We start from the raw sequence: 12,424 nt of genomic DNA, 5'->3' as shown, positions 1-12,424 counted from the left end.
TTGCCAAAAAGACAAAATGCACTGCCAACCGTACCGAACCCAATAGGGCAATAGAGAACATAACATTTGCATGGGGTAATATATATCCAAATCTAGAAATGATTAATTTAAATATAAATACAGTGTAGGTGACACAGTAACAGGGAAGATGGTGCCCAAGTGGCCCGTTTGCTGTTGGGAGACAACTTCGAGGCTCCTGATCTCTCTGCTGCCCCTGGCAGTCCTCTGCAAAGGAGGACCGGGGGGTGGGGGGGTCATCCTACAACTAATAACAAAGGGAAAGGGCCTGAAATGCTTTGCGTAGGATTCCTACTGTGTGGATTGCCAAGCTAAGGAAAGACTTGTAGGTGCACAGTAACATCCTAAGGAACTTCAAATCCAACTCGGGGGGTGGAATACCACAGGGTGAATCGTACCAGCGTAGTACCCCTTTTCACAAGCAACCACTGGCTCCCTAACTACGAGTGACAAGCCTTTATGAAATTGGTATCATATCAGAAGGACAGAGGATCTTTCCTTTGTGCTAGGCACTGCTGAGTTGCCATAGAAGCAAAAGATAAGAGGAGCCATGCTGAAGGACAGATCCCATCAAAATGTGCCGATTGAACACATGCAGGGGGGTGAATGTGTGAAATGATTCCCCACCCACCCGGCGACACCTATTGCAACGGCTGTCCTTTACATATTTTCCGGGCGGGGGGGCGGGGGAATACACACAAGTGATGAAAAGCAAATAGATATACTTGACCCACTCTTTGAACAACAAAACCAAACAAAAGCCTGAAATCCAGGTTTTGTTTGCAAAGGATGCTTTCTTGCCCAGCACGGACAAAATACAGCTGCAAACTGGATCTGTTGCATTAAAACCATGCACAAGGGCCATGTGTGTGTGTGTGTGTGTGTGTGTGTGTGTGTGTGAAGGACATCACTCAAAAAAGGTAGCCTATCAGGCAGTTGCTTGCAGCCACAACACCCCCAAGCCTAAATGCACACACACAAAAAGCACAGCCCTACACGAAACACACACACAGTGTGTGCCTCCTCTTTCTCTTTGGCTCCTTAGTCGCCTTAAATCGAGGTGGGGAAGAGAGAGAAAACTTTGAAGAGGTTAACAACAGCCAAAAAAAGGGGGCAGGGATTTGTTTTATAAACAATGGAGGGGGCAGGAATGAAGCATGCACAATATCAAGATCTCATCCTTGAGTTTTCAAAAAACCTGGACCTCCAAACAGCACATACGTTTCTTTAAAAAGGAAAAGACAAAATGGTACTGATTTTTTTTTTCACGCTAGCGCCGCTGGTCATGAAAAGGACATAGACTGCTTGATTGTTAATTTTCTTTTTCTCCTCACAAGCATAAAATACAGTACAGTTAACACAGAGTGACATTATATATTATATACCATATACATATTAATATATATTAACTTGGTAATATATATGAGTATGTATACACACGCGCACAAAAACACATACACACTTGTAGTGCAATTTCTTTTAAAACAACCACAACAACCACCCAACGGACAAACAATCAACAACGCATGAGGCAATGGGAGGGCGGGCGAAAGGCAGGGGAACAGCATTCCTAGAAGTTGCACGTTTTTTGGATCACTGTGGGGCTGCCAAGTATCCAAAGCTCAGGTTCATGTTGTCCGTAAAGTGCTCCTTTGATTCACAAAGCTAGTATGTGTGTTTTTCTTATATTGCTTTCCCACCCCTCTGGGAGGAGGGATTGCTTATCTGGGCAGCAGCCAAGAGCAGCACAGATGCTTTCTCATGCTTAAGAGACGCAGGCCATGGGAGGAGAGGGCTACAACCATGCATCTACTGAACGACTCCCTTTGGGGCGAAGAAAAAACATTTTGGCTGCTTGAGACCAAAGCAAGAGAGTTTGGAGTCCAAGTCCCAGTGCTCCAGTCTGCATATACAAGCTTTCTTCAGCTCTGCCCATGTCCACTTAGGAAATGAGGAACTGCTTCCCACCCCAACCCACCGTTGCTTCTGTCCGTCATGTAGGTGAGGGACTCTGAACTCAAGACTTTCCAGCAGTGCAGCGGGGGGAAAGTAACACAAGAAGCCACGACTACTCAGAGCAAGGTGAGCTTCTGGCTTTCACGCCTGCCACGTAACCGCTGTTGCTCTTCCCATACAGCGAGCAATGAGAGGCGTAGTAGGAACAGTGCTCCCAAGTGATTGGCTATCAGCAGGCGAGGGTTTGGATTGCAGAACTGGCCGACAGGGACATTCCCCCTTTCGGAGAGACCTCTTTCATTCCAAGAGCAGAAATGTCTGGATCATTCACCGCCAGCAGTGGACCTCAATGCTCCAGGCAAGGCCAGCTCAGCAGCAACCCTGCTCTCCGAAAACAAGGGCAAGGGGAACAAGCCTTCTGTATCGACCATCATCTTTCCCCGGTTTGTATTGTGGCCACACACACACACACAAAAAGATTGTAGCAATTCCATGTCCGACCCAGGGGAAGTTCTCTTCGAAGGACGCCAAAACAGGGAAACCACCACGGACGTCCGATAAATTTGTTGCGGACAGGCTTGCCCATACAGTGCTTTGCCATCTTGGTAGCAGGTGCTTAAGAGACGGAAAATGATCACCTGCAGAGTTAAGGGCAATTTTCCTCATGCACAGATGCCGGATAATAGAGCCGACAGCCGACGTTCAATACACATTTTACCTGGAAAGAGAAAGGAATGGGGAAAATGAGTTTTTTTTGGTCAGCTGTCCTTGCAGCAACACCAATATCGTGCTTGTTCACACACAACACTAAACCATGGTTTAGCACAGCGGTCTCAATCTCCGTGCCCCCCAAACATGGTTGGAGTCCTCTCCCCCATCTACCTTGACCATTAGCCATGCTTGCTGGAGGTAACGGGAGCTGGAAGTAGAACATCAGGAGGGCACCACACTGAGGAAGGCAGGTTTGAGCGTCAACTGCAAGAGCTTTTGGGAGTGTCAGCAAAAGTTTGGACTTGAACACTCTCAGTTTCACTTCCCCCAATTACTGGTTTGCTGTGATGTGCAAACCAAGACTTGTAGTTTAAGGTAAACTCTAGTTTGCTGAATTAGACAGCTTTGTAACCCATAGCTCGAAGGTGGCTTCTTTTGCAATTGCATTCATTTGAAATCATGAAATCATGGTTCATATCTAATGATAAAGCCAGGAATCAAGACAAGTGAAAGAGAAGACTGCTTTATTCCTCGTCTCAGCTGCACAGAGGTTGGGGTTGGGGAGTTTAGCATTATTGGTGAACCAGGCAAGCATATGGATGGATGGATGGATGGATGGATGGATGTATAATCCACACTTTTATAAACATGCTTCAAGACAGAGCATGATCCCTGGATGGTTAAATCCATTCAAAGGTGACTATGGGGTGTGGCGCTCATCACGCTTTCAGGCCGAGGGAGCCGACGTTTGTCCACAGGCAGCTTTCCGGGTCATGTGACCAGCATGAATAAACTGCTTCTGGCCCAACGGGACACAGAACCAGAGCACACAGAAATGCCGTTTACCTTCCTGTTGCAGCAGTACCTATTTATCTACTTGCGCTGGCGTGCTTTTGAACTGCTAGGTTGGCAGAAGCTGGGACAGAGCAATGGGAGCTCACCCCATCGTGGGGATTCGAACCGCCAACCTTCCGAATGACAAGCCCAACCAAAAGGCTCAGTGGTTTAGACAACACCACCCATGTCCAACATCAAAACATCGAGTACAACACATCAGAATAAGACCAGCATAAAAACACCAACAAATACTGATTGCTGATTGGCTAAAAACAGATGTTTCAATGAAAGCAGGAATTGGTTCCTGCTGAATCACTGCTGGCAAGGAGTTTTGCGGGGCACAACCTGCCACGTTAAAGGCTTGGTCCCTAGTGACAGCCAACAGAACCTCAGGGATGCGGGGAACCATTAGAAGTGCTCCATCAGATGATCTCAGTGATTGAGGTGGAACATAAGAAATCAGTCCCTAAGGTGTGTGAAGTTGATTAGGATAAAGTAGAAACTGAAATGTGGCAACCAAGACTGCACTCCTATAACCCTGTCCTGGGGGCCCTCTGAGTAGGCAGCTAGAGGACTGCACTGCAAAGGTGTTACGAAGTTATGAAATTTCCTTGCGTTACACTATCCTGAACTCTGATGTACCTCCAGCTGGGGAATTACAGATTCTCCTTCATTGGAGGTTTTTAGGCAGAGGCAGCCTGGCCATCTGCCGGGTTTTTTTTAATGTTGGACGAGCCCTGGGATCCCTCCCCAACTCTACAATTCTACAGTTTATTTGATTTTCTACTGTCCTGCTCTTTTATTGTCCCTCCCATTTGCTCTGCCTATGATCCACTCACTCCACCTGCATTCTCATTTAAGCTATGAGAATTTAATGTAGAATTGTTCCTTTTAGTTTTTCAGCTCCTCAGAGTCCCCCCCTGTTACAGATGCACCTGCACAAGCACTGCTTTTCTTTTTTTTTACCCCATATGCAGGACAGAAGCAAGGTGATTTCTGAGCAGCTTTACCGATTAGCATCAGGGAATGCCCCACAAAAATAACATGGATGGCACGTCCCTATTGTACCATCACATCTATACCTTTTTTACTTGAGAAAAGCATTTCCCGACCCTTACATTTATTAATGTTCTCAATGTCGCCTTGCTCAGTGATGATGTTCAAGAGCCCCTCCATGAGCAGCAGTGCCTTGTGGTATCGCTGTGCGCAATCTTCTCTGTGATGAAACATCTCATCCAGCGCTGCTGCCTGAACCTGGAGAGAGAATGTCTCCAGTGGTTATTCTGCCAGCGAATATAATGCTTGCGCAACTCTGCCTCAACAGACTGGATATGCACATAAGCAAAGATTCACACACACACACACGGCATTGCACAACTGCTGAAAAGTGTAGAATGCATTTTCACATTGCTCTCTTAATAAGCCCGCATCTCTCTGCTGTGGCATTCCCGACTCCCTTTCGCTGGAGGCAGGGATGGGCAAAAGGGGCTTGCAGCGCCTGGCTGATTCTGCTGCAATCCTGCAGGAAGATCCTGTGCAATGATGCATCATGGGCAGTGTGGCGTTTTTGCACTGTTTGTTCTATCCTTTTCAACCCGGCCCATCAAGGGTTGACGCAGACTCCAGATTGAACTGACTGAGGGGTGGCTGAATGTTTAAAGAGAATGGGCAGCCGTTTTGTCAGCTGAGAGGGTGCTTGGGAGAGGGAGTGTGGAGTGGTTGAAAAGAAGGTCTGTGAGAGTAGGTTAGGTAGTTGTAAGGTTATCTATTATATGATTAACAAAGATATTACCACTGAAACTAAGCTTAATGCAACCATTACGATCTTAAGCAAATAAATTTCCATCTTTAAAGTGCCAGTCAGGAAGTAGTCTGTGTTATTTTCCAGCAAAGGTACATGAAACTCATTTGTGTGGACACTCATTAAAAAGACAAAACTTCCTTCAAGAGTGGAACTGTGAGGGTGTGTCTTCGAGGTGCACTGTGAGGGCGAAATAGGCAGACAGACCCAGGGTGTCACAAAGTTACCTCAGGGAAGAGGCGAGCTTTTACATGAGGGGATTTTTTGTGGCTGAACCCCTTATAATGTGGACACAAGGGGTAGTCTAATATTTAGCCTAGAGTTTAAAAAGGTACCTAGCCACGTTGGTGCTGGAAAGGGACTCTCTTTTATTTAAAAAGAGAAAGGTTTACAGAAAGGCTAAAGGGATAAGTGGGAGTTTAGTTTTACCTAAGAAAGCCCTGTTAGTTCTTTTAATAAGTGAGATGACGAAGTGGTAAGACGAAAGGAAGGGCCCTTCGTCTATCACAGGCAGCATCACCTGACTATTTCAAACTAGGAACGTGCCTCGCATGTGGATGTTGCCCAAGGAGAGCATCGTCAAAAGGTCTAGGCAGAAAGCAAGAGACTGACAACAGCGGGGAGGTCCTTCTCGTTTTGGCCGCCAGGGAGAAAATGCAGGACGTTCAGAAGAGGCACCCAGAAAGGATGCTTAAAAATATGCTGAAGACAGCAGAGGGATGAGAGTGGGGAGGGACGGCTGGCACTAGGGATTGGTACAGTTGAGCACCTGCCAAAGCCCAGAGGCTGGTAAAAGTCCCTGAAGACCATTTTCACTCAGAGCACCTAGGGAGGTTTTCCTTCTAAGTTCTGCTTCCAGTCTCTCTGGGGTACTCTGTGCATAGAAGACTCTGTGGTTTGAGGGAGTGCAAAAACCCCAAAGATACTCCAGAGGGATGCAAAGTGACCACCTGGTGCTGCCTTATATCTCATCAGGTCACTGGTACATCCAGGCTAGTTCTAGATCTACTGTGTCCATTCCAAGGTTTCCCCAAGTTACTGGAGACCCCTTTTATCCCTGTGGGTGCCCAGGATTGATCTGTCTGCAGGCATTCTACCACCATGAATAGACTTGTTCCCACAAAAAGGGCTGTGCTCGGTGCAAAGAACGCATTCCCAAAGAACTGTGGGGTTCTCTTTCGGTTTGCACGGCCCTTGCTGCTACTGCTACTTAAGGTGCATATGTGTTAAACTCTTATTGGGGCGCCTTCGTATCCTGCAGAGAGGTGAGGGGAAATGGTGCTTGCCAGGGGCTTGGGCTCCATCCCTAGGGCTCAGCAAATGTCACAATACTAACCCCCAAATACTGCACACATGCAACCCAGTATACATGAGAAGCATTTTGCCCTACCATCTGCACGGCGTGGCTGAAGATGAGCTTCTCGGCTGTGATGCTGTTGATGCGATCCATGAGCTTCTGCTTGTCCAATAACCACCTCTGCAACCTCATGTTCAGGCAATGGCAGGAGGAAACACTGGATTTATACAGATCGTTGAGCTTCCTCACAACTAGGAGAAGGAGAAGAAGGAGGAGGGGTGGATGACACCACTTTACAGGACGACCTCTGCTTCTGGCCACTCCTTATCCACATCAACAGTCTCTCGCCACAGTGTTTGCAAAGGGTGACCAACACCAACGTTGTCAACCGACTGTCCAACGTTTGCCCAACATTTGACGGAGATTTGGGGAACTGGCTTCCGATTGGGGCATCCGAAGGACTCCCAGGTGCCTATTTATGAGGTGACTTCCATAAAGAGGTTGGGTCCATCGGGTGTCTCCTCTCTTAAATTTTAGGCACCTTTCAACTTGCCTAGGATGATGATGATTAACAGCAGATGTTCATTTTATTTGCTTTGGTTTATTATCTGAAACCTTGCCTCTGTTGCAGCTGCTAAAAATGCTAATAAAAATTAAAATGCTGCTAAGCTCCCCCCCCCCCCACTTGAGGTTTCTTAACACAAGCTTTTCTTGTGTGCAGCTTTGGAAACATAATTTAAAACTGAGAATGGGGCAGTGCAATCTTGAAGTATCATCATCATCAACAACAACAACATCATTTTATTTGTATGCACAAGCAGAATCTTCTTCCACAGCAGAACCCAGAGAGTTGCAGCAAGGAATACTCCTTTCCAGCCATAAATTCTTCCAAGATTTGTCCCTCTGCCAACTCCCAACAGCTCGTTAGCATTCTGTGGCCAGAATTCTTTGCTTGCCCTGTCCTCATTGGACCAACTCAGGGTTACTGCTGAAGGCTGCCCTCCACAAAGACTTCTGGTATTTATGCAAAGCACTGAGTTCCCCAGGCTCGCCAGTGCCCCATGTCTTGTGCCCTAGATGGTGCTGTAATACGATGCTTACGTATATGTAAACACCATTCCTTTCTGTGGACTCTGCTTTTTCCTCCAGTACCTGCAGAGGATCCCGTGCCAAGGAACAAAATGATTCAGCCTGCTGAGTGTTATTTAACAGCAGAGGCACAACATGTAATTATTAAGTTGCACCCACATCAATTATCGTTAAGCCCTTGCACATAGCTAAGAGCTGAAACATTCAGATCAGGCGACGTGTTTTCCAGACGGGCAACCAGAATACATGTGGAGACCCGTAGCACGTTTTACAGAGTGCAAAACACAAGGCAAAATAGTGCTGTCCCTAATTTGAGAGAGGTAGAGGAAGATAAAAACAAGTACGCACAGGACAGATTGATCTTGTATGCTTGGTTAACTAAATTTTCACTTCACCCTGGAATGTAATAGCAGGGGGGCAAGGGGAGAAAGAAGTAGGACCACAAGAAGCTGCCTTATAAACTCTGGGTATTGCCTGAATACAGCTCAAACTGGCAGTGCCTCTCTGGGGTCTCAGGCAAGGGTCTCTCATCCTCTGCAACTGGATCCTTTTAATTTTGGCACGCAAAGCCTGGACCACCTAAACACCACCTCTTGTCACACTGTGGTCGGCATCGCCACCTGTCTGTGGCCAAGCAAACTGCAGCATGACAACACACTTGCGTTTTATTATATGTAACAAATGCATCAGTTCTGATGGCACAAGAGTTGACATGGATGAACACGTCCTCTCAGTATAAACAAACCACTTTCTCTCTCTTGGTGTCTGTCTGTTTTATGCCTTATTTTGTTTTGGCAAGTTGTCATTTTGTATTTGTATGATGGCTCAGGGTTTCGAAAGCTGGAAGTGGCCCAGGCCTCTTGGGACGGGGGGGGGGGCTGGTCATGGATCAGTGCCATCACTAGATGCAAGGCTTATTTTTCTGAGCAGGTATTGCTCCCTGCAAAGGTGAGAGAAAGGGACAATTCTATCAGCATCACAGTAGATAGATGCTAAAAATATAGGGGCATAGCAAGCTAACAGAAGTGAGATTAAAAAATGAAAACGTATGATGTGTATACTAAGTCTGTGAAAGTGCATCTTTTTTTAAAAAAAAAAAGAGAAGTGGGTTGTAGCCTATGGTAGTCTTAATCAGAGTTGACTCATAGCTAATACTAATTTTAGTGATTCCAACCTAAGTAGGACTACCATGGGATACAACCCACAATCAAGAATTCCCCCATGTGTGTGCATTTGAAGAAGAGTGCTTACTTTGTTTGACGGTGGAGGAGAGGCACAACTTGCCTGCCCGGATCTGGTCTATGGCCATCTGCAGGCCTGCGGACAGCAACTCTGCTACTTTCAAGTACAGCACCAACTGTTCTGCATAGCTGAAAAAAAGGAAGCACCAGCAGATTAATGGAGCTGCCACCCACACAGCTGCAGAGGAAGACGCACAAAGCTGCTTTGAGCCCAAGCCAGGCCATCGCATTTCTCTTGGGGACCTCCCCAAATGTCACCCTTTACCTCCATTCTTTGCTGAGCAGGCTGATCTGGTCGGCCACGACGCTTTCCTGGAGCTGGTACTCGGAGGCTACCGAGCTGCTCATCTCGCTGGCATTCCCTTTGACGGCCGCTATCTCCATCACGTAGTGGACAAAGGCCAGGGTGAACCGCAGGCTGCGGAGGATGTCCGTGTGCTCTTGCTGTGAGCGGGGAGACAAAGGGGAGACGAGGTTTCGTTAGCAAGCCAGCTCTAGAATGCAGAAAGCAGCAGATTCACAGAAAGGCCAACGCCTTGTCCTAGGCTGTGAGCTTTACAGTACGGGTGGGCAACCTAATCCCTGTCGAGGGCTGCATGCCCTTGGGAGTAATCTTGGAGGGGGGGGGGCTCCGGTAGGCCTCCTCTCCCTCAACTGCCACCTGGCATCAGGCTGCCTCACTGGGAAAGCAGGGAAGTGGGCCTCCTTCCATCAGCACCGCTGAAAGACAAGCTCCATCAGGTTCTTCCTCTGCCCCTGAACTGTTCCTATGCCAGATGGCCATTATTTAATAATCTGCTTTCCCACGCCTCTTCCCTGCCTGTGCATTTCCCTTTGTGTGTAGTCCTGTTTGTTTGTTTTTTGAAGATTGCACTCCTGAGGGCAGGGACTGTCCTGCTTTAATTGATAGTAAGCCACTCTGGGAGCCTTTTTGGCTGAAGAGAGGGATGTTTTGTTGTTTAGTCGTGTCCGACTCTTCGTGACCCCCATGGAGACAAATGCTCAAAAAACAAAAACACGCTGTATGGCCTTTAACCAAGCCAGTTGCTCTCTCACTCAGAGTCCAATACAGTTCACAGGCTTGTTTTAATAAACTGGTTTGCATTTAAGATGCCAGAAACATATTTGTTGTTTCTGCTGCTTTGTAGGGTTATTGGCAGTGCACTTTTTTCCTAGAAAAATAGGTGCAGGTATTCATCATGAAGTTGTGATGGTAAGTGTCACACTTTTTAACAAAGAAAAAAGAGGTGCCACTACTGCATAACCTTGAGTGCCCCCTTTAAAAAAAGCACTGGCTATTGGGAAGATAAGTCTGGGGGAAGAGAGAGAGAGAGAGAGAGAGAGAGAGAGAGAGTTAGGAATGCCCCTCTGAGCTCCGAGAAGGAATGGCTGTGGGGGTAAGGCCTATGCCAACACTCTCCCTGGCCACGGTTAAATAAAGGTGGAAGGAAGAGGCAGGATGGGTGGAAAACATGAACACACGCTCCCAGGGCTCCCAATGCAGCTCTAGTTCAAGGGGAGCCACAGGTGAGGAACATCCCCATGGCTCCCACTGTGGTTCTCGTTCAGAGGGAGCCGGTGTCAAAGCAGCCGCCTTTCCAAGCCTGCCCACTCACGGAATTAGCGACTTTAAAAATTAAAAAGCTGGGATTGAGACTTGTGCACAGCCTGTGTTTGCACAGCTCTATAGAAACTGCTGAGAGTCTATTAATAGAGATGAAACAGTGACCCACTTTCCTTCCACTTCCCCCTCCCCTCTCTTCTCCCACCCATTGCAAATCCACCTCGCTTTCATCTAGGTGCACATATGCCAGAGGTTTTCGTTCAATTCACATATAAAGGGAGTGGGTGGGAGGGCTTGAAGCCTTCGAGCTCAACAGCAACCTGAACCTAGTGTTGTTGTTGTGTGTGTGTTTTTTTAAAGGGTTGGAATCCCATCTCTCCGAGCACCGACACAGCCAACTGCATGGGTTTTGTTTTCATCTGTCTCCCTAGCCCAACTCCTGTGTACACTCAGGAGACAGCAGCTTGGAACATGGAGCACCACCTCTTCGGCCAGGATCACTGGTTATTTTTAAACACGCATGCAGCTTTGCAGACAATGCAAAAGAGCAGATCTGACTCAAGAACTGGAAATGGTAAGAATGCAACGCCCTGGTCGCCTGGAGGGGAATCAGGCTGCTGTGACTCAAAGAGCCTGACATTCAGTCTCCTTCTGAAAGCACCGGCACGATCCAAATATCAGGTGTAATTCAAGCTTCCACTACTGACAAGACAGCATTCCGACAACACTCCACTAACATTTCACTCGGTATTTATTACCTAGCAACGGTCTCAACTTTTACGGTTCAGAGCTTTCAATTCTAGTCTCCTTTCCAGATTCGCAGGCTTCCTCTAAAGATATTCTCTTCTTCCTGTATACAGATGGAAAACTGAGGCTGCCTTTATCCCTCAGCGAGCTCCTGGCTTAGTTGAGAGGCTTCCCGTAGCCAAACAACAACAACAACAACCCTGCACTCCATTCATGGAAACACAAGCCCCAGTGTGATGCTGTCTTTCCTTCACTGTCCATAGCAACCAAATGAGCCAAGGGAGAGCCTTCTAATAATACAGGATGGAAGATTTTAAAAAGGCCTCTTTTGCTTGGAAAAGGAAGCAGCTGGGAGTCAAGTGGCAGCAGCATATATCACAAAGATGAATGGAAGGAAAGAAACCACAAATACCAATTATTCAGTGATAATTAACACTGCAGCTCTATACACACAGACACGCAGTATTATCCCCAGATGAGGTGCCTAAACGACTTTTGGAACTCCCTCCCACTTTTAGAATCTAACATTTCTAAGCTACAAGTATTGCCTGCAAGTCCCTAGAAGCACAAGTCAATTAATAAAATAAAATAAAATACCGGTACAGTGGTACCTCGGGTTACGTACTTAATTGGTTCCAGGTTGCCGTTCATAATCCGAAAAGTACGTAACCCGAAAATCACGGTCTGTGCATGCGCGAACTGTGCAGAACATTTCTGTGCATGCGTGGATCGTGTGTGTGTCAAAAAACACTTCCGGGTTACCGGAGTATGTAACCCAAAAAGTACGTAACCCAAAGCGGACGTAACCCGAGGCACGACTGTAATTGTTAACAAACAAACTGGCAGCCATAAAACGATGCCCAAAATGACAGTGCGCCATAGCAGATCAAATACTGGAATAGAACCATGGAGGTCTTGGTTCAAATCCCCATTCGGACATGAAGCTCTTTTAAGTGGCAAATAACTCCCCTAGCCTTACCTACTTCACAGGGTTGTAAAGACTGAACAAGACCACAGAGGGCAAAGATGCTAAATATTCACCTACATCAGGAACCCCGGAAAGCTGCATAGCGGCGGAAGCACTGGAGAGCTTTACAATACAACACCTTAAAGTGGGGTAGCTAGAATCTTTTTCCAGCAATTGTTTCCATATCTCATGATTG

General features: G+C 47.0%; 1 protein-coding gene across 2 annotated transcripts in view; it reads right to left on the bottom strand.

Moving 5' to 3' along the window:
* Positions 1–1,323: 1,323 nt before the first annotated feature.
* Positions 1,324–12,424, bottom strand: part of ULK1 (unc-51 like autophagy activating kinase 1) — a 114,951-nt gene continuing 103,850 nt past the window's right edge. For both annotated transcript variants that reach the window (XM_033136352.1, XM_033136351.1), the window contains 5 exons: positions 9,216–9,394; positions 8,961–9,079; positions 6,714–6,871; positions 4,641–4,776; positions 1,324–2,692 (listed from right to left, as the gene is read on the bottom strand). In XM_033136352.1, coding sequence (XP_032992243.1) covers positions 2,637–2,692; positions 4,641–4,776; positions 6,714–6,871; positions 8,961–9,079; positions 9,216–9,394 — 648 coding nt within the window. In that variant the 3' untranslated portion in view covers positions 1,324–2,636. The remainder of the gene's footprint in view (positions 2,693–4,640; positions 4,777–6,713; positions 6,872–8,960; positions 9,080–9,215; positions 9,395–12,424) is intronic.

The sequence above is a fragment of the Lacerta agilis genome, chromosome 17, assembly GCF_009819535.1.
Source record: "Lacerta agilis isolate rLacAgi1 chromosome 17, rLacAgi1.pri, whole genome shotgun sequence".
Taxonomy (NCBI): domain Eukaryota; kingdom Metazoa; phylum Chordata; class Lepidosauria; order Squamata; family Lacertidae; genus Lacerta; species Lacerta agilis.
The sequence above is the reverse complement of the archived record's forward strand: the minus strand, read 5'-3'. Positions and strand labels throughout refer to the sequence as shown.